This window comes from Gasterosteus aculeatus, chromosome Y (assembly GCF_964276395.1).
Source record: "Gasterosteus aculeatus chromosome Y, fGasAcu3.hap1.1, whole genome shotgun sequence".
In the NCBI taxonomy this organism is placed as follows: domain Eukaryota; kingdom Metazoa; phylum Chordata; class Actinopteri; order Perciformes; family Gasterosteidae; genus Gasterosteus; species Gasterosteus aculeatus.
Window position 1 is genome coordinate 14,935,099 of NC_135709.1, and position 24,745 is coordinate 14,959,843.

General features: G+C 45.4%; 2 protein-coding genes across 7 annotated transcripts; one reads left to right on the top strand and one right to left on the bottom strand.

Moving 5' to 3' along the window:
* LOC120812428 (transmembrane protein 17B-like) lies at positions 1-5,311 on the bottom strand. 3 transcript variants are annotated; one of them, XM_078097830.1, is made up of 7 exons: positions 2,006-2,323; positions 1,622-1,830; positions 1,206-1,333; positions 958-1,061; positions 683-796; positions 461-604; positions 1-309 (listed from the first exon to the last, which is right to left on the bottom strand). In XM_078097830.1, the coding sequence occupies exons 3-7, from the start codon at positions 1,318-1,320 to the stop codon at positions 232-234; spliced, it is 555 nt and encodes a 184-aa protein (XP_077953956.1). In that variant the 5' UTR covers positions 1,321-1,333; positions 1,622-1,830; positions 2,006-2,323; the 3' UTR covers positions 1-231. The 3 variants fall into 3 exon arrangements, with proteins under 3 accessions (XP_077953956.1, XP_077953955.1, XP_077953957.1); XM_078097829.1 differs by lacking the exons at positions 1,622-1,830; positions 2,006-2,323 and adding an exon at positions 5,180-5,311; XM_078097831.1 differs by lacking the exon at positions 1,622-1,830 and having other exon boundaries at positions 2,006-2,164.
* LOC120812426 (uncharacterized) lies at positions 1,684-24,716 on the top strand. 4 transcript variants are annotated; one of them, XM_040168355.2, is made up of 14 exons: positions 1,684-1,898; positions 14,042-14,115; positions 14,724-14,809; positions 15,034-15,073; positions 15,180-15,260; positions 15,526-15,633; positions 16,194-16,303; positions 17,512-17,560; positions 20,186-20,306; positions 20,657-20,751; positions 20,925-20,990; positions 21,158-21,257; positions 21,619-21,771; positions 21,889-24,716. In XM_040168355.2, exons 2-14 carry the CDS (start codon positions 14,050-14,052, stop codon positions 23,202-23,204), a joined length of 2,391 nt encoding a protein of 796 aa, XP_040024289.1. In that variant the 5' UTR covers positions 1,684-1,898; positions 14,042-14,049; the 3' UTR covers positions 23,205-24,716. The 4 variants fall into 4 exon arrangements, with proteins under 4 accessions (XP_040024289.1, XP_040024291.1, XP_040024290.1 ...); XM_040168357.2 differs by lacking the exon at positions 1,684-1,898 and adding an exon at positions 2,329-2,766; XM_040168356.2 differs by lacking the exon at positions 1,684-1,898 and adding an exon at positions 2,402-2,541.
* The last annotated feature ends 29 nt before the right edge of the window (positions 24,717-24,745 follow it).

The window sequence follows — 24,745 nt, forward strand, 5'->3', positions numbered from 1 at the left end:
TTTGTTGTGTGTGTTTCTTAGATACTGTTTATTGCAATGCTACAGAAAAAAGTTTTACAATAAAATATATAAAAAGATATGTCCACAACTTTTTTCATTAATACTCATTCGTGCACAGTGAATGTAAAATGTTCTACATGTAATACTAAAAGGTTACACATCATTTTTTCGTCATCAGCCTCCGAGTGGGAGGTACAAAGGGGGGATGTGTGTGTCGCAGTGAAGAAGAACTCAGTCAAACTGTCGGAGATGAAAATGTCTTCCTGTGTGTCGGACCATGTCCCGGAGCGTCACAAAACCAGAGAGGGCCTGAACATTCCAGAAGAAAAACATTCAATAAAAACAGCCAAAAGAAGTATATGACAATCACCAAACAATAAATAACGTACATTTACTTGCATGCAGTTTGGAAATGGATGACTTACATCTATTCTGTCTTTAAAAAGGAAGTTGACATTACCTGTGCGAGTATAAATATGGCGAGTACTATGTGAACACCTCTCTCCAGGGGTTGCATAACAATGGCTTCATTGAAGAGCTGAAACAGGATTAGTGGAAACTGCAGCAGGATGCTGAGCAGCCAAAATCCAGCCAGCTCTGGGACCTAAACACAAACACAGGTATGACAGGAGTTATAATCTCTATTTCGACTGTATCTATGTTCCTGTAAGGGATGCATTACCTGTTCTTGCAGGTTCCCAGAATAACCGAGGAAGAGTCTAATGGCCTCTATCAGAGTCATCAGGATGAGAACGGTGACCAGGATGAACTTGTAGTAGTCGGGCAAGGCAGGATACTGGTAGAAATGACAATTACATGAATTCAGTTAAACAAACCGAGCAACAATTAACTTAAATGTATTCAAATGCAGGTCACTTTGTTACTCTTAGCGATAATTCATTCATTATTGAAAGCATTCACCATCACAGTCTCTAACTTTCCGTGTGCATGGCTCACCTTGAGGTGCAGCATTACAGCTTCGCTGATCCACCACAAGGGGAAGAACCACATGTTAAAGTACAGAGACATCTGGAGGTGGAGACTCGACAGAAGCCGCTTGTCTGTAAAACAAAGCAACACCAGAAGCAGCATCGGCTGTTAAAACGACGCTACCTCAACCGCAGCTCAACACAAACGTTCATATCGATGGTTAACTACGTCATCCTCGGCGCTGATAACGCAAGTACGGTCCACTCGTAGTTTACCGTGGGGCAAAAACGTGTCATTTTCTCTTGCGACGGTCCGAGTCCCGCTCTGGTCGAATAACACGTTCCGAGAAAAGTCCTCTAAGCGCTTCCTGATGCCATCCGGTAGGTCCATCGTGTCCGCCGCTCTGTGGGGAACACAAACATCACCAGAGACAAAAACGCGACGCCTCTTCCGCACTGCGGACGCTGCACGCCGACGTTGTCTCCTAGGATACCAACGAAATCTCGCACTTCACGGAAATCTCGCAGGAATCTCGCGAGAGTTCTCTCGTTTTATAGAGTAGCTGTTTCATTTCCTTAAACGTTTGTATAAGTGTGTTCCATCACGTTATGAAAGGAAAGCTTTGAATTTGCACGTTAACTAATAATGCCAGTAAGAATATTAAAGCAAACCAGTAAATATCACGTCTTACCGTCTTTAACACCATACGATGCCCTTTACACTTCGGAAACTTCGCTTCAGCGAGAGCGTCACCAGCCTCCGATGAGCTCGCGGCACGCGGACTCGGACGTGCATCCGATTTTTTTTTTTTGTTGACCAGCGTCGATGCGGATCGATACCTGGACGAAGCAAGTCGAAGTTCTCCGGCACAGAAGGCCGCGTTGCGTTGACAGGGCTTCCCTGGACGGCGAGGGACATAATGCGGATAGTTTGTCTTCGTCTCTGCGTGTAGGAAGTCCCGCCAGAAGGTGAGCGATTGACCGTTACCCGCTCACCCCGGAGCCACCGGACCGGGGGGGACACTGTACCTGTCCCCTGAACACCTCCTTTTTGTGTGTGTGTGCTTTTTGTTTACCGTCTGTAACGGCTTCTCCCGCGTGGCCACCGCTGGTTATCGTCAACGTTACATCGCGTCTCCCGCGCGTAACGTCGTTTGTGTCTCTCGTTTCAGCGGAACCGAAATGTTTTTACTGTAAGCGCACAAATGCACGCGCTGCCTCGTCAACCTTTAAGTGGCGCGAGCAGGGACCGAGCGCGAGCAGGGACCGAGCGCTCCGTTTTTAAATAACTCTTCGCGTTCTCTACTGAATTTATAAAATGGCTTATATAAACTCTAGATGGTAAATGTGTCCCCGGTAGAATATGCGCTTTGCTGTCCTCGGTCAACCGCTCTGACAGTGCGCGTGCGTGTGTGGGGGCGCGCGCGGGTGTGTGTTTATGCCTTCGTATGAAATCATTGACACTCCGTCCTGACATCCTCCACTTCCGCATTTTGACTAATGGTGATAAGTGTCGGAATCAGGAACTGTGCTCGCGAATCGAGATGAACGCGGTTCCCCCCGTCGCAGCGAGCAGGATTTAACCCAACAGCGTCCAACCAGTTCGATACTGGTCTGTATGTGTCAATTCTTCCCACGCGGGGTTCATTCGAAAGCTTTAAACGGGGCGTTTCTATGGCTCGTGCAATGAGTTCGGGGTTACAGAAGAACTGAGGGAAAGATCTCCAGCAGGATTTATCTATCATTCTCTACCAGATCTCTGGTGGTCATTGTACTTCGCCATCCCCGCCCCCCACACAAACACACCGCCTCTTGTGTTTTTGTTTTCAGTGTAAAGGTAATGTAACCGATGTGCTCCAATTCCCCACATTTAGACATGCAATGTCAATAATCTGTGAGCTTCGTCCTTGTGTTTGAGAAAGACGTTGAAGGAGACATGATTATATATCATCAATCAGTCCACCGTCGTTTGCCTCTGAAAAAGATTCCTACAGTGATGAGTAATATTTTTTTTCTTCATTGGACATGCACGCGCCTGCGAGCATGCAGACCACGAAGTGCTTTTGTGTTTTATCTACTGTTGCTATGTTCAGCCCGTATTGTGTGACACTCTTCTCGAGATTTGAGGAGAAAAGGTGACAGCATTGTTGCTGTAGGGTTGTGTGATGCATGAGCGAGGGCCCTCGCACACACCCGCCCCTTCAACAGTTATTTCCTCTTCCTTTGTGCTTGCCGTTAAATGGCTTAATTTTTCACCCATCATAATTTTTAATGTGATGCCACGTTTCAAATACCACCTTTCAAAAATTGAGTTTCCATATGCAGATGTGTTCCCCAATTTTGGATTTGTGCTTTTTTGTCAATCAGTCTATTTATAGTGACAATTTTGTATTTCTTTCTCATTGAATCAAAGAGTAGCCTGAAACGTCAACGTTTGGTGTTTGAACAGCCACATCTAGCTGGACAGTTTGACCTTTTATACAATGGATGTTTTAAAAGTTCCTTTTGTAGGAAGCTTTCTGGGACTTTAATGTGCCCTTGAACAATGATCTGCCTGCGCAGTCCAATGCCAACAGGATGTGAGCCACGTGTGAGGCAGAGCATGTGAGCCCTTATTTAGTTGTTATGCCTGTGAAAGAGTCTCTGTCAACAGAATTAGTCTTTTCTTATTACTGATTTGGTGAAAAAGTCATTTCTCATACTGTAAACCCCCACTTAGGGCACCGCATGATGCATCATTGGCATACAGTATATTTCTATGGATGAAAGTGTTGCAGTAGTATTGCATATGTTCTGGTTCTGTTTGGTGAATAAAAGCACTGATGAGAGACATCAATTAAATGTAATTCAATAGCTTTTATTATTATAAGATACTGAAGCCTTTTGATTACCATTGCTGAGACAGAGAGGCTTTAGCTCTGTTGTGTGAGTCGTGAAATGTCTTTTCACGGTTTCGGTGCGTTCGTTCTGTCTCGAAACGTCTTGAAAGTACGACATTTACATAGCGCGTCATATTTGGGTCAGGGTCATAAGGTCCGCTGGGATATCACAGCACACTGTGGGTGATAATCAGCGGTACACAGGGACAGGGTGTCACATTCACACCTACATGCTGTTATCTGTTCCAATTTGATAAACCTCTGTGTGTTTGGGAACCATCAGGTCATGGTTCATTTGATTTGGGCTGTAGACGGAGTCTCTGCCAGGGGCCGGTGCACAATTTGTATTACATGAAATGTCTGTTAAGTAGCGTAATCTATTCCCGACTCTATCATTAGTAATGTTGAGGTCACATGACTGTTGAGACTACAGATGGTCACTCAGGCTGAAAACGGATGCCCACTGAGGAGATGAGTGATAGCTGTGTGGCCCACGTAGTGGTTTGTCTTTTGCCATTTGTGTAAAGGTTAAATTAAGCAGATCGGGAATTTCCCCTCTATAGACAAGTTTCTTATTGTCACTTCCGGTTTACTTCCTGTTTCTGCCAAGAACCGGCGCAGGCTGAGTAGTGGTGTAAAACGGGCTTTGGAATGGCAACATTCGACCGAAAATCTTGTTAAAAATGGTGTTTTGACCATTCCGCATCCAAGTAAGGTAACATCATGGGCGGACAACATGTCGATATGGCCCAGCAGCACAACATCCAAGATCTTTTCTTATTTTATTGATTCCATGGCGGTGGATGGGAATGCCTTAATAACCTGAAAAGCTCAGAGGCGTTTCAGTACCTCCATTCCGACAAAGTGGACTGTGTACTTTTACACGATATGGGCAGTTTAATTTACCTAAAGGCCGATGTTCAACCAAGCCAGTCCGTTAACAATTCAGCGCATAACGCCTGGGTTTTGGTTACCAAGACGGGAGATGTGGAGACTGCAGGCTGTACCTGTAGCCATGCAGCCGCCGTGCTTTGGAAGGTACGTTAGCCCATCTTATGCTTGTATTAAGAGGTTTGTATGTATCCGTGTGTTAATATATAACAGAACACGAAGAGTAATAAAAAGAAAAAGTAATCCCCTCTAGCCTGCCTGCACTAAAAGCATGCTTTAACCCTTCAAAGTCGACTGACGAGCGTCAAAGTGCCCACCCCTGACATATCTATTAATAGCTTCGGAATGGATAAAGGTATTAACTTACTTTTTTTTTCTATGAAAAAGCTGACATTCGTCTGCGTAATAATTAGTAGACTGTGTTGACTTTGAATGATAAGCCTTCTGTATTTGAGTGCAAATCTATAGCATTTTACTCACTTGTAGATGGTTGATGGTCGAAACATTCTCCTTCTGACCAAACATTCAGCAATCGCCACGAGTTGTTGCAACCGTGAACAGCACAATATGTCCCGGAGCCGTGTCGGCATGTAACACATCCATAGTTTACTTTTTCTGCACGCTAACCAAAGACCGTGAAAGACGCTAACTCGCTAACCGGAAGTGCTTTGCAGACACAACCGGTTGTTGGCAGAGTGAAAGGCCAATGGCGGCCCGCCTATTTCACTCAGGAAACTTGTCTATAATCTCTTTGCTTTGTCTTTTTTTTTAGATGTATTTTCCCTCCAAATACTTAACCTCCTTCTGTTGATTCCCAGTGAAATTACTTTTTAGGTTCCTCTCACGTGGACCGTAGTCCTCTGGTTCTGTGCCTGTGAACATACTTTGAAGATTAGAATATCATAACCAATGGAATGTGTACCTCTGTGAACCCGGCATCATTTCTCTGAGCTTCTGACAAGAAATCAACAGTTGTTGACCTTTCTGAGTTATTGACTCACTCAGTTTGTGAATGCATTGAACCCGAGCTGGGATGTGGTACGTTTCCTCAGATCTCATGTTGTCTGGAGCTTTGCATCTTGTGGCTGAGGATTGCATCGCAATTGGGTTGTTGACGTTTTGTAAGGGTATTTTTGAAAATGGCCCAACCCCCTTTGGAGGGGGAGAAGACTTATCAAATAACCACCTTAATAATAAGTTATATTTGATGGCACATATTACATCACACAAATTATTCAATAGACCATATGGTTGCAGAGATATAGTCCTGCAAATTTGAGCAGAGGCCTAAAAAATGGGCTGGTTATTAACAGGTTATGGAACAAGCTGGATTTAAAGAAACAACATGTCAGTAAATGAAAGGCTTCGTAATACTCCTAGATAAATGCAAAGCACCAGTTACTTTTTAACCTAAATAAGAGTTTTCCACATATGGTATTATGAATCCTTTGCTTTCCCAGCTGGGTCATGCGGTTTAGTGTTTATGAACACTGTTTGCTTGACATTCCTGTCAACGAAAAGGCAGAGCGACAGCAGTAATACAGGACAGGGATGCCCCTTAGGGATAAAGACAGCTATTCTCAGGCATGTGCCCCCCCCCCCCCCGCAGTCCCTGTGCTCTGGATGTTTCATCCACGGGTCATACTTTCTCTGTGTCGTTGCTATTTTTTTTAATGTGTAAACTCAAATCCTGCAGACAAAAAAAACACGCAGGGAGACAAGAAACGGGAATTTCTTGTTAAGCATACTTAGAGGCCGGTCATCAACTTTTCCCAGCTGTTTTCTCTCCCTGATTTGGTGTCATTCCCCAAGACCATGACCCCAAGTCAATATTCTTCCTTATACGGCTTCTGTGGTCGTTTCAACGCAGTCCAGAGTGGATTAGGTTAGCACACTGTTGGCCAGGCTTTACTGTGAGTCAATCACGAAGGGGAAACAATTGTCCATTGTCCATGCACCATCACGCCTGCCTGCTGGCATGGACCTTTTAACATTGTGAGTCTTCTATTGTCAGGAATTATCAGTGCTGTAGTGGTAAAATTAGAGGTGGGTAAACTCTGAATTTTGTGATCATACAGACCTCGACGCGATGTGAAGCAACGCAACACAAAGCGTCGCGACTCTGTAAGGCTGTCCTGGCTATATTGCATTATGTTATCAGTAAAAGTCATATACAATCAATGACAATGAATAAATGTGTTAGTAGTTTGTAGTTTATTAAATTTAAGAAAACAGTAAAGAAAAGTATGTCAACACAACAAGACAATTGCAGATTAAGAACTATCTACATACGGAGTCTCCTTTTTACAGTAGTGCCCAGAGGGCCTCCTTGTCCTCCACGTCAGGTCCTGCCTTGCACAGAGGAACCATGAACCCCAGAACACGCGTTATGGGCTTCTCCTCTCTCTATTGGACCTGGTGTTTCTCCTCTCCCTGTGCTCTCTGCATCATTGCCTGTCCTATCACTGCCTGAAAAAATAATTTGAATTTAAGAGTTAACCAGTTAAGCAGGCTGTCAATTACACTGACAACATAAGTTAAAGGAACACTCATGTACTACCTATGTCATCATAAATAGCCTACAGCATGTTTTGTTTTCACATTGAGAACTGACTTGTTTTCTAACGCTTACAGGCTACTCTACACCTTTCATGACTTAAAATAATTGATTAAGCATACAGGCTTATTCAGTGAAGCAACAGCTTTGCTCCCCGCTCATGATGACAGGGGAGGCAGAGCCTTTGAACATTGACTGGATTTTCTCCTAATTATGTGCGCGCGTCACTGCCGTTTTTCTTGTCCTTTTACCGTGCACGCCCAGCGAACACAGAGCGCGCGACTACTACCCCCCCCCTCCCCCCCACCCCCGTCGGTCGTTCCGCCCGCAACGACTACTACCCCCCCTCCCCTCTTCCCCCCCGTCGGACCTTCTCGACCGGTCCGCGAAATATTGTCTGACATGAAACCGGTCCATGAGGTAAGAAAGGTTGGGGACCACTGGGCTGATCCACAGCGTGTATGTTTACACACCTCCTGAATCCTGATTGGTGTCGCTGCTGCAGCCGCAAGGCACTGATTGGTAATATAATTTTTGTTTCAGTCACAATTGTGTATTTTTAATCGAGTCTAATGTTCTCCAGATCAAATTCGATGTAGTACTAGGTGCTATAGGTGATGCTATTTTGGTAGGCAAATATCAGAATTCACAGCGATGAACTTCAAAGGATGTGTTGTCAAAGGTGTCAAGTAACGAATTTCGTGTACAAATACTTCGTTACTGTACTTAAGTAGACATTTTGGGTATCTATACTTTACTGGAGTATTTATTTTTCAGGCGACTTTTTACTTCTACTCCTTACATTTTCATGCAAATATCTGTACTTTCTACTTCTTACATTTACAAAAACAGCCTCGTTACTTCCGGCTTGTCGCAGTTCAAAAACACAAACACAAAACCCCATCTAGATAAATGGCGCTATGCGGACAGTGAATGTGATTGTGTTTGGATGAGAAGTATAAACATTTAGCATCCAGACAGCCGATTGGTTTTCTCTGCGATGCGCCGGCAGATCGGAGCGACACCGGGTGGGAAAAGTGGTCTTTGGAAAGTTGGTATTTATTGACAAGGAGCCTCCTCCTCTTCCTCCTCCTCCTCCTCTTCCTCACGCAGAGTCCATGTAACGTTAAATGAGTATCTTCATGACCGTGGGTTTGTCCTAAATGTTTTATTGAGAGTCTGGCACAACACAGCGACTTGCAAGCAGCGTATTAAATAAAGTGATGTGTGTCTTAATGCGGCTTTGGAAATGAACACAAAGGAATTCTGTATTTGCTCATGAAGCCTGAACATACTGGTTATTTGGCCAATGTTTTGATAACCGACCGCTGCCAGTTCAGTGTTTCCCATCATGAGGTGTCAAAAGTATTCACATTCATTACTCAAGTAGAAGTACAGATACTAGGGTTTAAAAAGACTTCTGTAGAAGTTGAAGTATCGACTCAAGCTCTTTACTTAAGTAAAAGTATAAAAGTACTGGTTTCAAAACTACTTAAAGTATAAAAGTAAAAGTAATGTAAGAAATTCCATTAAGGACAAACTCTTACCTCGCTCACACAACATGTCAGTCCGTTACAATGTGATCAGAAGGTGCCTCCGGATGGTGGAAACATGGCGACATTCAGAGACACAACAAAACAACAAATGTATCTGAAGAAAGTACAGATATTTGCATGAAAATGTAAGGAGTAGAAGTAAAAAGTCGTCTGAAAAATAAATACTCCAGTAAAGTATAGATACCCAAAATTTCTACTTAAGTACAGTAACAAAGTATTTGTACTTCGTTACTTGACACCTCTGACAACACATCCTTTGAAGTTCATCGCTGTGAATTCTGATATTTGCCTACCAAAATAGCATCACCTATAGCACCTAGTACTACATCGAATTTGTTTAATTATATCTTCGGATTGTCTTGCATGTACACCAGAAATATGTGCGAAGACATTTGGAAATATAGCAGTCATGGAAGGGCCAACAGAAAGTAACTGAATTACACAAATGAGGGGCATTTATTATTTAACATTAAAATGTGGACCGTCAATCATGGACAGTCCTAATGAGATGGCATTTCCATAGTTGCCTCTGGCACATTGCTGGATGGTAACATGAGTTAATCACAGCGTGTGCTGTGCCATGCGTGACACAGAGCAGTTCGCGTGGTTGATTGAGTGCTTGGCCTGAGCCGGTCTGATCTCACAGCCGGACCGTCCCTTGGCTGACCACGCGGCGTTGACTAATCATTCAGTGGTAAAATGAACCAAAACATCTGTGGTCTCGTCCTCTGTCGCGCCATCAGCAGTTCAGTGGGAAGTGACTTAGGAGTGGCAACCACAAAGAGTTTGATCAAATCTTAAAATTACCGATAAACGTCGGTGTTCTTTGGGTTTTTACTGCCTTTACCTGTAAGTAGGAAGAAGACCACGGCTTAAACATTTCACACGCTAGTTAGTTTCAGCACAGGCCGTCTACCCACTGACGCACACACACCCACCCCTCACCGTTAGTCCGGTGGAACCTCCTGTACTCAGAGTTTCCATAGTCGACGACTGCCAGACAGGTGGAGACGGTGCTTTCAGGGTCCAATCGATGCTGCAAGGTGCGTCGGCTCCCACCGCCCCCTTCGCCATCCACGCCTTAAATCTCCGGCTGCTCTCCAGCCACGCCGCCTGCCAAGGCCTCCTTTTAGAATAACTTCCTTTTCCCGTTAAGATGGTTCAGCTACTGTAGAGAAAATGGCACCGTCTCTCGCTCTTTAATCTCATGAAGTGCTCGGCAAGAACGACAGCTTTGTTTCTCCGACGTGCCCTGAAACAAGCTCCATATCTCAAGCGCTTGAGCGCCGCTCAGCATCTCGCCGTCGTAGACGAGCTTTGTCATGTTTGGCAGAGCGCCTTGAGCGCTGTGTACAACCAGTATGGATCAACCGATTAACCAATCTGTTCGTTTAAATTGTTTGTGCTTTATAAATTAATGTTTCACATAACTAATTTGCCGCATCATACATATTTTTATATATAACTTTTCAAAATTGAAAATTAAAAACTTTTTATTTATTGTAAATGACCTCTCGCGGCCCACCTGCAGTACCTTCGCGGCCCACACTTTGGGAATCGCTGCTTTAGTGGAAATGGGTTGTGAGTAAAGGTTAAAATACAACTGAATGTATGTGTTAAATTCAAGTAAAACATACTCATTTGAATTGAATGTTATCAGTTCTGGAAATGAGTAGCATTTTCTGGGGCTTTTTTCAGCCTTGTCTCAAAAACCGGAATAATAGCCTTTGGGGTTTCCATGCTGAGACTAACAAACATATTTACACCCTGAACATCTTTGTCATAAAAATACTCTCCCTAATTACTCAGACACAAGTAGTATTTCTGGCCTTCTCTGGGCACGTGAAGCTGTGTGATTGGTTGCAGGGCTGAATGCCGCCGGATTGTTTGCAATGTGTTTGGAGGTGGCACCTTACCGTGATGAATCACTTACGGAGGTTCTGACTGGTTTTGATCTCTGCTTAACACCACGCGTGCACGGGTGGGTGTCATTCAGACGGCTGTGCAAGCTGCAAGTTGCAGAACCACTCGGAAATGATGTCACCTAAGCCTTACAAAGTTTGTATCCTGTCAGAGAGCGGGTCATCAAAATGTAGCCGTAGCGGTTTTCCAGTGCGTATTCATCGTGCGTTAGCCACCTACCCGGACCTTGGGTCCGCTCGCTGTGTAAACAGGCTCACATGCCACTTTGTCACCACCTCGCCCTCATTCTGCCCACCCGAACAGATTTCCGTATTTTAATATAAGAGAGGTGAATGCCAGTGTGTCTACTGCTTAAAAGCTGCACATAATTCAAATCTAAAATGAGTCCCTTTCCTGCGGTATTAGCTCTCTCCTCCTTTTTGAATAGCCACACTGTCCCAATCCCCCAGGTGGGATGTTACACTGTCCCTGTAAGCTCTCTCCCTCCCACTCAGTAACTATCTCTGCCACTTATTCCCTTTTTTAAATTATACTTTTTTAATGTGACACCCCGATCCTCAACGCAACCAGAGACTTTTCCAGTCACCACTTAAAGAAAGCTGTTCAAAGTAAATATCTGTGCACTTTGGGGCAAAATGCCAGCAGTGTCAATGTGCAATCGCTCACGAGGATTTGAAGCTTTGTCCGTGGAAGGGTTTTCCTTGGTTGAGCACGGCTCATTTTGTTGTCACACAGGTTATTGAACCTGTTTTTTAAGGAGCCGGTCCCCGGCTTCCTTTTCTTCCTGACCCCAACACAATACTATCAGCATTCTGGAGACTCAACACAGGAAGTAAACAGCTGGAACTTAAACATGAAGCTGAACACCACTTTACCTCAAGGACACAAGCGATTGAAAACAGGGACCTCACATGCAGCTTGAATGGAAAACGCTGCGTTGACTTTGTAGCCGTTCACGCAGCCGACATAGACAAAACTATGCTGACATCTAGAAAAACCTGAAATACTTTGGAGCTGAGATGAACATGTGAAAGGAAAGCGCCATTTGTTCAGCGGTCTGGTTTCACTTGCCACCTGTTCCGAAGACGCTCAGCTGTTGATATGAAAGAAAGAACTGGATTCCCGGGCGAGAGAGGGAGAGGGACTTGGTGCCTAATGAAAAAGCATGAAATAAAAGTTGCACCTTCTCACTCCCCGTCCTGTGAACTCTGTCTCCACTCTCTTTTCTTATATTTATATTTAATGAGCATTTTTAGAGCCATCAACAAATTGTTTTTTAACAAACTGTTGACATTTGTTTCCCTTCGCCCTGCCCCTTTTCAACTTATGCCAGCTGGCCCGCTGTTCTTGTGTGGAAATGACGGTGAGGAAATCTGTGCCGTGGTCAGCGTAAGGCATAAGGGTCCCTGTGTGGGGACGCAGGGGGGCACACACCTGTTCCCCGCGAGGCCTTTCAGACGCACATACCACCCGAGGCCTCCGCTGGCCACATGTGTCGTCAAACGTCAGTGAGAGTGTTCCTACGCCGTGGCATTTGTCGCGTCAGGCTCTTCTGTAAAGCCTGTCCATTTTTGGAGTGGCACAACTGGCAGTTCATTTATTTGATAATATTTTAGTGTTTCCCCGTGGGTTTGGGTGGGGTCAACACTGTATTTATTTCACGTTTATGTTGCATTTAAGGTTCCAGCTTGGTCTTCTATCTCATGAAATAATAAAGCTTGAAATAATAAAGAAACACAGCAGATGCTTTCAAGACTGCAGTAAATTCACAGGGTGCAAATAGCCAGAGATCTGGAAGTGTGTCTCCACTTTGCCCGGTACGCATAACTGGCATATTCTTCATATTCAAGCATCACTCTGAGATGCTGATCTGGCAAGTGAGAGGCAGGGCTGTTCTTCCTTGGTGGGGTGGGAGGGGGGGCGTTAATTCAGCCCTGACAACTGCTAAACAGCTGAGCCCGGTTTACTGGGGCCGACTGGGGTCCCGGGGAGGTTGTATTGTGAGAGAGGAGGGGCTGTCAGTACCTTTGGCATCAGTTGTCCACTTACCTGACTCTTTCTTAATGGGCTCTGATCAGTGTGTTGCTTTCTTGCCTCTGTATTGCATTATGCGTTAGCAACTGTACAGATGTTCACAGTCCCCTGGTCATGCTTGTTGTTACTCTGTGTTACCGTTCATACTATTCCTGCTTGAGATTATGGCTCAAATAGTCTCGCAATAGCACACATATCTGTTTAAATATACTTTCTTTATCCTTTTTTAATGATTGTTTTCATTGAACTTAGATGTGATTATTAATCACAAAGTGATAAACCTGTCTGAGTCTGAAAAACACAACAGAAGATTATTCGGTTCTTTAGCACAGTATTTCTGTATTTCATAATCGTGGGGGCAAAAGTGCCAAATCGGATATTGTGAGTGGGTCTAAATCTGTTCCACTCGTCTGATGTGAGCGGGGTGAAAAGAAGAGATGAATTTTACAATCTCAAAGTTGGACAGATTTGGAAGAGGAGTATTTTTAAAAGCCCTAAACAGCGAGTCACAAGTCTACATGAGGATAGAAGTTCTTACGTTTTCAATGTTTTTTTGTATACTGTTTGAAACCTCTTTGATATGAGTTGTATGATTTGATTGTTTTTCTTTAATACCACTGCTTGCTAACCAAGTGACTCCTGCATCCTTTTCCAAGGGCCCACAGTACACTGACTATTGACTCTTAGGAGAAAAAGCAGAATAACGGTCAGTAGATGATCGCTAACTGTACCTTCACACTGAGCATCAGGGACCTCCAGAACACTGGAACACTAACAGGAAGTTGCCGACAGCCTTTTGGCTCTTAAGACTCCAGCATGCTACGTACCATGGCTACTTTTAAAGAGAAACAGTTGGTATCATTTGTCTGATGTGTTTCTGTCCTTTTCTGGGTTTGCTGATGGACAAGTGACTAAGACGGAGAGTCAAGGTGTGAACATTGTGAGGTGCTTTGTATGTCAGGGAGAAGATGAAAGCTCCAATAATATGTAGTGATCTGTTGTAACAACAGTGTTTCCCCTACCATTATAACAGGGGGGCGCCCCCCCCCCTCATCGAACACTAATCCTCCCAGCTTACTGCTGATCTGTAGTTGATCTGCACTCGTAACATCTTCATCAACTACATGATCATGTCTCCGTATTCCCCCCCAAGAAGCAGCAGTAAATCACCAAACTACAGTTTCTTATGAACGCAAAAATGGTTTGTCAAATTGAAATGGTTCATGCCAATTCTGATCATTATCAATTCCATTTCTTTTTCTCTCTTTCTAGATTTTGACATGAAGAAGGACATAGACTTATTGATAGCAGAGGAACGCGTTGAAATCATCGCCAAATATGACAAGGTAAGTGTGTGCACAGGAATGCCATCACCTGACCACGACAAACATCACATATTTATCACAATCAAAATTAATCAACAGGTCAACAAGTTGTCATGAGCCAGTGGGAGCCACAGTATTTTTCTATAGTGTCTTTGGGACTGATTTAAACCACCGCCAAAGCTCAGGCGCAGATATTGAAACACAGCTCATGGAGATCTTCATAAAGACGTTCCTGAAGCATGAAGTAAACTCGGGATTCTTTAGACCATAAAACATCCTCCGAGAAGGGCAGTAAAGATGCATCTCTCCAACGCAGCAAACCGGGGGAGTCGATGGCCTGAGTGGATTCTTTAACAACAGGAAGTGCGAATGGGATTACTAGGAAGGATCCGTCTATGACAGCAACTTTGGGTTGCTTAGTTTACCAATTCAGATTAAAAAGTAAGAAAAAATAAGTGCTAATAAGGAAGTAAACTGCAGTGTTTAGTGTGTATCACTGTTTACCAGCAGTTAAACGTTCTACTTGTTCTGTATCGTCTTGTTGTTTGCTGTGCACCTACATACAATTGTAAATCACCTTTAAGCTTTTTATTTTGCATAATGGGAAGTATGTTATGGGCTTGTTTCAGGGCAGACAGGAGGGTGCCGACATTGACCCATGGGAGGATGCGAACTACAGCATCTATAAGGTCACCGACCGCTTCGGCTTTCTGCAGTAAGTTACTCGACTTAAAGCTCTCACCACTTCCTCCTCGTCGTTGTTAAAGTTCTAGAACACCTTTGTCTTTGTGCCGATGTCCTCTGTCACTCTTCCCACCTTTTTTGTATCCTATCATTCTCACACATGAGGAGGATGTATTGTTTTCTCAGGGCCAAACATAGACTATCCTCTGTGCCGATTCTAATACATGCTGTATGTCTCTGCCTTTTTCGCTCCAGTGAGAAAGAGCTGCCAACACCCAGTCCGCTGGAAGAGAAGGTATGAATTTTTAACCTGCGTAGCGAGTTCCTATTTTGACCTTGCACATGTTATACAGCCATTTTCACATATGGATCCCATTTATGTTTGTCTCTCCTCTCTCCAGCATAAGCAGCAGGAGATTGAGCGGGTGGAGAAATGGCTAAAGATGGTGAAGAATTGGGACAAGTACAGGAACACTGAAAAGGTCTGTACCTCTATCATTAAACCCTCTCTTCCCATTTGTCTCACTCAAGTATTTCATGTATTATTTCCGCTTCGGTTAATAATCTTTTTTTCTCCCCTTTTAACCACAGCTCGGTCCCTAATGCCCCTCGTTAGGTCAAGACCGTTAAAGCCAGCACATGAGTGCCTTTCATGAGTTCTTGCCGATAGCAAGAGAGCTAACAATGCTACATTCCATTAAGCAGCATACGCGACCCTCTGTGACTCTCTCTTCACGTGTGTTTCAGTTGGTGAAGCGAGTATATAAAGGAATCCCTCTGCAGCTGAGAGGCCAGGCCTGGGCCTTGCTTTTGGACATAGACAAAGTCAAACAAGAAAACGTTGGCAAATACGAGGTAAGGATCTTAAAAAAGGGTGACGGTATCTCCCAGTGTTTCCCACACATACACTAATTTGTGGCGGTGCGCCACAGAGTCAACACCGGCCGCCACACAATGCGTTTGATGTATTATTATTTTTTTAACGCAGCGTCTTCGTTCAGCTGCATTTCTTTTCCCTGCTCTCCCTCAGTCTGTCACTCGCGCGGGCACACACACACACACACGTACACACACACACACACACACATACACACACACATACAGCCCCTCAGTGCACACCGCGTCTGTCTTGCGGGTCTTTTTTTAGCAAGCCCTGCAAAATCCATTGCTCTGACAGAGGTTGCAGACTTGGCATGTAGGCTGTAACAACAAGTAGTATAGGGCGTGATATGTGTTCTACAGCTATGAGAGTTGTATAATATTGTATGAATTGTGTATAGTTCTATCTAGCGATGTGTGTTTTAGTACGACGCCCGGTCAGCCCCCACACATTGACATTGGATCTGTGGGAAACACTGTCTCCTAAATACAAACACTGATATTTGGCTAGCTTTCCTAACCTTTCTGTCCTCCAGAGAATGAAGCTGCAGGCTCGTAACTTCTCCGCTGACATCAAGCAGATAGACCTGGACGTCAACAGGACCTTCAGGAACCACATCATGTTTATGGACCGCTTTGGAGTCACGTGAGTCCTTGTCCTCACTCATCAGAATTTCAGGTTATCTTGAAAGCACACTGCTGTCACTGCGCATCATAAATAAACTGCTTCTCTTGCACGCGTTTCTGTCATATTCGTGTGTCCAAACAATTCTTTCTCACCTACCGTGTTTGGGTGTTCTACAGAGTGTGACCTCTAACTTAAATTTAGTGGCAGCCTCACCACACGTGAACACACACACACACACACACAACCAAAGCGGTGGTTTCCTCCCCTGTGTTTTATTAGCCTTCCTGTCAGTACATGAAGCCCCACAGGAAACGGTAATCATACAGAAATGGGCATTAAGTGTACACGTAGGTAATGACACATCAATGTTATGCAAATATATTAGAAAAGGCCATTAAACATACATTAAATGAACCTCATCATAAGGAGACGGCCGTGATTTGAAAGGTACTTGTTTGTCCGTGTCCACTTTATTCAGCCCGCCGGTTACTCTCCCTTTGCTCTTTGTAACGTACTTCCCCTTCATTTCAAAGCCAGCGAGCACAAACAAACCAAAACAACGCTCCTTCCTGCTTGGCTGCTCACTTCGTCCCCGCTGGTTAACATCTGTGTCTCACTCGCAGCGAGACACAGATGCATTTCCTGTCTCTGTCTGCAGGACTTGTGTTGACGACAGAGGCTTGCAGGGGCTACATCCTCTCTCATCCTCATTTATATTAGTTAATTGCCGCTTTTTCAAGGAAAATACTATATATAATTAGCGTTCACTGTTGGAAACTATTCAGACTGTAATCCACACTGCAGCACATAACAAAGTGCTCAGAAAAGTGTAGAGAAGCTGCATACTTTGGACAAAGTCTTTTGATGTAAGACCTTTTTTGCTTTTATTGATCCATGAAAACATAAATTCAGAAAAATTAGATTTGATTACTCCAGCACTGATCGCGCTCACACACCCTTCATTAATCCTTGAAATCAAAGCTGGATAGCTCAAGCGTAGGACCAGTGGGTAGAGAAACACACACGCACACACTCATAAAACCCCTACTGGAACGATACAATGCAGCCAGAAATACGTCCCGCTGTCCGTAGATAGATAATCCTTATTTATGTAACCTCTGGGAATTCCTTCACGGACTACACCGACTGCCCGTTTCGACATACTCGTTTGTTGCTTAGGAACCACTTCCTCATTTTAACCGGCGGTTTCTCTGTTCCCTCTCCAGGCAGCAGGCCCTGTTTCACGTACTAGCAGCTTACTCCGTCTACAACACGGTAAGGGTGTTTGTGTGTGCAGAAGTGTGCTTGCTTTCGGCACATTGCGTGTTACATAACATGCAAGTGTCTCGTGAACACTGGCTGCGAGGCAGAAGCAGCACCTCAGTGATGCAGCAGTTCATACGGTGCGTCGGTTTTAGATGGCGCAGAGAATATTCCAAGCACTCTAAACCCATCTGTTCCCATTTGTGTTTGTAGCCTTTGAGATCTTTTATTTATGAATGTGGTGCTGGCAGAATGTACGGCAACACGGCGTAACAGTCGGCCCACCAGTGAAGCCACATATATAGTCAGGCCACGTTCTCATGGACGTATTTTAACGGACAAGGATAGAGAGCCTGGTTTTCTTGATTTATGATACACCGCTAGACACGCTGTCCAAAATAACAGATGTAGGATTTAGTTTCACCTCAAGTAATAGTTTGTAATGTGCCAAACCAGGACGTTTTACCCTTTTTGTAGTCTCCGCAGTCCTTGCTGTAAATAGTTGCAGTTGTGGGTGCCGAGGTTAGGCATGATAATTGCATCTACTTTAAAGTCTGTCTGTACTTTCTCCACCACACGCCACAGTTTGTCTCTTTTGGGTGGAATCTATCACTTACAACCAAGTGAGAAATCCCTGTGTATGTGCATGTTTACATTACATTACATTACATGTCATTTAGCTGACGCTTTTATCCAAAGCGACGTACAATAAGTGCATTCAACCATAGGGTACAAACTCAGGAGAACAAGAAACAAGAAAGTGCAATTTCCTCAAATAAGCCAATTTACAATTTGCTATAGATGAGTGACGTTACAAGTACAATTTAAGTGCTACGATTTGTTAGTCTTTAGTCGAGGTAGAGTCTGAAGAGGTGTGTCTTTAGTTTGCGGCGGAAGATGTGAAGGCTCTCTGCGGTCCTGGTGTCTTCAGAGAGCTCGTTCCACCATTTCGGCGCAAGGACAGCAAAGAGTCGAGATCTAGTCGAGTGTTTTGCTCTCAGTGAGGGAGGGACGAGTAGTTTTGCAGATGCAGAGCGGAGAGTGCGGGTTGGGATGTAGGGTTTGACCATGTCCTGGATGTAAGCTGGACCCGATCCATTCACACCATGGTACGTGAGCACCAGTGTTTTGAACTGGATGCGGGCGGCCACCGGTAGCCAGTGAAGAGAGCGGAGGAGTGGAGTAGTGTGGGAGAATTTCGGAAGGTTGAAGACCAGTCGAGCTGCTGCATTCTGGATGAGCTGCAGAGGTCGAATGGCGGTGGCAGGGAGACCTGCCAGGAGGGAGTTGCAGTAGTCCAGGCGAGAGATGACAAGAGCCTGAATCAGTACCTGCGCTGCCTTCTGAGTGAGAAGGGGACGTATTCTCCTGATGTTGTAGAGCGTGTATCTACAGGATCGCGTTGTCGCGGCGATGTTGGGAGTCAGGGAGAGTTGGCTGTCGAGTGTGACGCCGAGGTTCTTAGCGGTCGAGGTGGGCGTTAGTACGGAGTTCCCAAAGTTGACTGTCAGGTCCTGGGTAAGAGAATCTTTTCCGGGAAAGAGAAGTAGTTCAGTCTTGTCGGGGTTGATTTTCAGATGGTGGGCGGACATCCACTGAGAGATGTCAGTTTGACAGGCAGAGATCCGAGCCGCCACCTGGGTGTCCGAGTGAGGGAAGGAGAGAATTAGTTGGGTGTCATCGGCATAGCTGTGGTAAGAGAAGCCATGCGAGCGAATGACAGCGCCAAGCGAAAACAGGAGGGGACCCAGCACGGAACCCTGAGGAACTCCAGTAGTAAGAGGACAAGGTTCCGACACAGATCCTCGCCAGGTTACCCGGTAGGTGCGGCCATCGAGGTAGTTTACAAAAGACAGTAAATGCGTATGTGTCTATTAAACAGTAATCACTATAGGATACTTCTCTGTGATGAGCACAGATTGCTGCCGTCGTGCAGGGATGAAAACGTGGCCATTCAAAGACAGCTTTGTGTACAGTAGATCACGGCTCCCCATATATGAGCACAGTCCAAGTCTGTTTTCCTGACTGGGCTGTGGAGTCGGTTCCTGTGCGGTGGAGGTGTTTGAGCCAGAGGAAACGGCCATGTGCTGTTCCCTTTTTCCCTTTTCCCTTTCCCCTCTTCACACACCGCTCAGAAGAAACTGGGTCAGTAGAAGACAGCGAGCGAGAGGGAGGGAGGGGGGTGTATGTGTTTGTCCGTTTGTCTATGAGATGATAGAGAGGAATGCAGAGAATGTGTAGTTTAACCTCAGTGTAACCATGAATATATTTACCCTTTATCTGCTCTGGCTAAATAAATCGGCCTTAATATGGACAAATACCAAGTGTGTGTTTGATGAAGACATGACATTAGTGAGAATGTATTTTGGGCTTCTGTAAATTTTTGAACACGCTCTGGTTAAAGTGTTTCTAATACTGAAGCTGCAATTAAAGTAAGTGACACACATCCACAGTCTAGTTGCAGACCACATCAGACATTCAGGTGTGTGTGTGTGTGTGTGTGTGTGTGTGTGTGTGTGTGTGTGTGTGTGTGTGTGTGCGTGTGCGTGCCTCGCTCTATTAAATTTTGAATAATCCCTCTCATTTAGCCATCCGGTTAAATCGAACCAGTCTCCTTCTCCTATGTCCCCCGCCCAGGAGGTGAGCTACTGCCAGGGGATGAGTCAGATTGCTGCCATTCTGCTCATGTACCTGAATGAGGAAGATGCCTTCTGGGCTTTGTCCCAGCTCCTCACCAACGGAAAGCACGCCATGCACGGTGAGACACGGAGGAAGAAATGGAGGCCGACGTAAACAAAGCACGGCTTGTAATATTAAACATCCAGTATAATAATGCCTCTCGTAGAAAAGGACAAAAATCTGTTTACGCTGTGCTATGTTGACTAATGTGTAGACAAATGTGGATGATATTTTGTCAAAGAGGAGACCATAAGGTTCTGTTGCCTGGGGGAGGAATTACCTCAGTATTGTGCTTCAGAGCTGGAATAACGTAAAGTTCAAAATGTTTAAAAATGCATTTCTGTTCAACGTAACAATTGTCTCTATAGAAATGCTGGTGTACAGCATTCTTTACTTCCTAAAACTACTGCCAATTTTTTATTATGCTAGGCTTCTTCATCCCAGGATTCCCCAAGCTGCATCGTTACCAAGCCCACCATGAGCTGATCCTCTCTAAAATGCTGCCAAAGCTGAAGAAACACATGGTCAGTTAAAGTACATCAAGTCAAGTCATTCTGCCAAAGATTTGTAACGGGCAGCAGATTACTGCACTCTGAGATCTGTTGATGAAGATGCATGCATTATAAATAAAACGTATAATAATAATAATTATTATTATTACATGGAGTATTGTCCTTCATTCATTCTCACCCCACAGGACAAGGAGCAGATGACAACAGGGATTTATACCACCAAATGGTTTTTGCAGTGCTTCATTGACAGAGTGAGTGTTTTTGATTTCCCAAACTTCCCGAGCCTTCCTTCCTGCACGAGGACATCTGCATTGAAACTCATTAATCCGTAGATCTCTTTGAACACCGAACTACATCTGGTGTGGTTTTTATCCCCTTTTTATTTTTTTAATCCACCGCTGTCTGTCTTACATAACAGACCCCAATCACCCTTACCCTGCGTTTATGGGACATCTACATCCTGGAGGGGGAGAAGATCCTAACTGCCATGGCTTATACGACGCTCAAGCTACACAAGAGTGAGTACGAGGACGACCACGTTCCCTCTGGTGCGCCGCAGTGTTGAGCGAGTCAAACTGGTTTCATGCAGGTACGGCCGTGGCTGCTGCTGCTCCGAGTGTGTCATCGCACGCTGCCTGCCGCTCGGCTGCCTCCTAACTGGCTTACGTAATGCCAGTGGCCAGTTGCTGTGGAGAAGAACCAAGAGGCTGACTTTTCATTGGACGCCTGCTTGAGCGTCGCCTCAGGGTGTACATCTCGCTTTGTGTGTTGATGTATTAGTTTTCACAATGTCATTTGGATTCATATGTCGGGGTTCAGTCGACGTGTCACATAGACTTGCATCATCCGTTCTGAGTTAACTTTCCTTTGTCCTATCAGAGCGGCTGCAGAAGATGCCGTTGGAGGATCTGAGGGAGTTTCTTCAGGAGCAGGTCGCGGTGTCTTTCTTCCTGCCCGACGATGTGGTGGTTGAGCAGTTACAGGCAGCTATGTCTGAACTTCGCAGTAAAAAGCTCAGCAATCCTCCTCCAGGTGCACTCGTTTTCCTTTATTCATTATATTATCACGGATAAAAGTTCATTCTCGACCAAAAGTTACACTCTGCTTTTGTTAACAAACATTCCATATTCTCCGTCTCCTTGTGTTTAGCCAAGCCAGAAGAGCAGCCAAAGGCACCTCTGGGTCAAGAAAGACCAATTCTCCTTGTGCCTCCGCAGCCTGACTCCCCTCTGGAGGTCAATGCAAATCCGCAGCCTGCGGGTCAACGGGACGCTGAGGCCCAGCAGGCGGACGGCATCGCTTCACAGCAGACACAGGACCCCAGAACTCCGTCTCTGCCGTCACCTGACACGCTCGTAGTCCACACACAGAGGACGCCTTCTCCCTTGAGGCATTGCAGAGCCCCCCCGTTACCTCCGAAAGAACACAAACCCCGTGCCGAGGCAGGACTGGACGGAGGCGCGAAGGAGGCGCTTCCGGGTGTCGGCCCGGCCAAAATTGTCGCAAGTCAGGCCGCTGACCCCGAGGAGGATCCGATGGATTGGCCCCCACCTTACGAGCCCCCTGCTTTGGAAGCTCTGCCGCAGGAGATCATGGACCTGCCAGATCTGCCCCCTCCACCTTTCTCCTACACTGAGCAGAACGACCAAAGCCACGGGGACGGCGGACCCCCCGGTCCGGAGACCCGGCGGCGCTCTCCCTCTCCTCGCTCGGCCCCCTCAGCAGTCACTCAGATGAAGCTGCCGCCAAAGCCGTGCTTAAAACCCCCCACGTCGCTTCAGCTCGCCCAGAAAGGAGCTCCTCCCGCTCACCCTGCCTTCGCCACCTCCTCCCCTCCCAGACTTCCTCCCCCTAAGCCAACCAAGTTCCCAGTCTCTCTGTACGTCCCGATGCCCACCGGAGACCGACGGCCCTCCAACACCTCCCAGTATGACAACCTTTCCGAGGCCGATGAGGACGACACCCTCCTGGAGAGGCTGCTGGGTTCCACTCCTGAGGAAATCCCCAGCATGCACCGCGGTGCCCCGCCCGCCGCTGGCCGAGATTGTGACGCTGCCCTCTACCCTGTGCCTCCACCTCCCCTGTTCGCCCCCCCTTCGCCCTCTCCCATTCGCCCCTCGCTGTGCGGCCTCCCCAGTCTGCCTCAGGAGCCGGAATACGAGGGGGAGGACAGCTGGGTGGACGACTCCATCATCCCTCCTCCTCCGGCTAATTTTGCCGACAGACTCAGTCCCTTTCAGTGTGGTGCTGCCGGCTGTTCAGACACACAGCAAACCACCTCGCCGCCCGGATACTCCAAGCCTTTCTCCAGGGCCCCACGGGACCGCTCGGCTTTCCCAGCACCCCTGCTGTACACCAGGTCTCCCCCGGGCCACTCGGCGGTAGGAGTGTACACGGTCCGATCCAGCCCGGACTTTTGCAGGATGCCGCCGGGTGGTCAGCCGCTGCCCAAATCAGTGACCTAAGTGTTTGTTTTTTTGTATCCCTCATTATACCAATAGTCACGTCTGGTAGTTCTTCTTCATTTTAATACCATGAAGTGAAAAGCCAGTAGAGAACAAGAGAAAGCGAGAGTGTGTCTGTCAGTCAGAGAAAGAGAGAAAGGACTCATCAATCGATATGTACAAATTACATACTTGCACTTTTTTTTTTTTGGAAAGTGTCAAACTTAATGTATTTAAAACTGCTGTCGGTTACCCATTACCGTTCGCCTCACAACAAGAAGCGAGGGTGTTTTCTTATCTGCTCTCGTTCCACCGTTGCTTCGTTTCGTTCCAACTGAAGTGTCTTAATCTGATCGCAGTACACTGAGGCTGCATCTCCAGCACGAGGGCTTTTGAGGCTGCAGAGTACGGTCATCTTTGCTGGAGCACCCAAAGCCTGTTTATATATTTATACTGCTTTTTATGGTAAACTGTGAGCAGGGCGTGAACATCTGTAAGTACACCAAACTGTAATAGGTAATAGAGAAAAGGTTGTGTCACGGTTTACCGTATCTCTTAAGGTCAATAGTTGATGAAACAGTTTGTACAAATGCAGTTTGCATGCAGGCCTCTGAAGAACTTTGAGGTTGTGACAACCAGTCACAGGAAAGATGTGGTGCAATGTGTCACTGGGGTAAATACAGAAAAGTTATTCACATGAAGCCTAGTCTTTTTTTTTTATTTCAGGCATGTAGTATTTGGTATTTTACTGATTATTCATCTTGTAAATTGTCTAGTTCGGGTAAAAGATTTCAACGTATTGTTTGTCTGCCACTTCATGTACTGTTATATGTATATAGATACATTAATATGGTGTTACCCTGGTCCCGATGTTTATAGAGAGCAGCTCCACCTGGTGGTCAGAAGTGTTACAGGTCAGCAGTAACTGACTTGCGTTCTTAAGAGGTTCTAGTATTTAAGCATGCAGACTTTTAGGAAAACTAGTCCTGACCTCGACATCAAAGCTTCCCGTGATGCCTGTTTGGGATTACGTACATAGTAAGATAGATTTAAAAAGACATGGACGGGCCCTGTTTTATAGTGCAAAAATAATCCATATGTGCCTGTATATCTGAACCATGCAAAGAATGTGGTGTCAGTTTATTTAAATACTTCGATCTGAAGAAATGGAAGTTGAGCCATACGATACTGAACAAGGACCTAATAGTCACGTGTTTATATTGTTACGTTTTAAAGTAAAGTGACCTTTGTCTTTACCAAGAGGTTTTGTAATTATCTAAGTATTCACTTGATTTTTAATGGATTTCCAGCCTATTCCTAAAAATATTTTCATCTTTACAAAGTGACGTTCTACGGTTTGTTGTGAACTTCGGTCTTACTGAAACTCTTCCGATGACTTGAAGTATGTTTGGTTTGCTGTAGTCATGTGACCTGTACATCACTGCTCGTTGTGGTGATGCTGGCGCTCGGACCAAAGCGTATGTTCACTTATGCAACTACTTATGAGTTTTTATAAAGAGATGAACCTTAAAATGTCCATTGTCTGCTCTTTCCCACAGAGA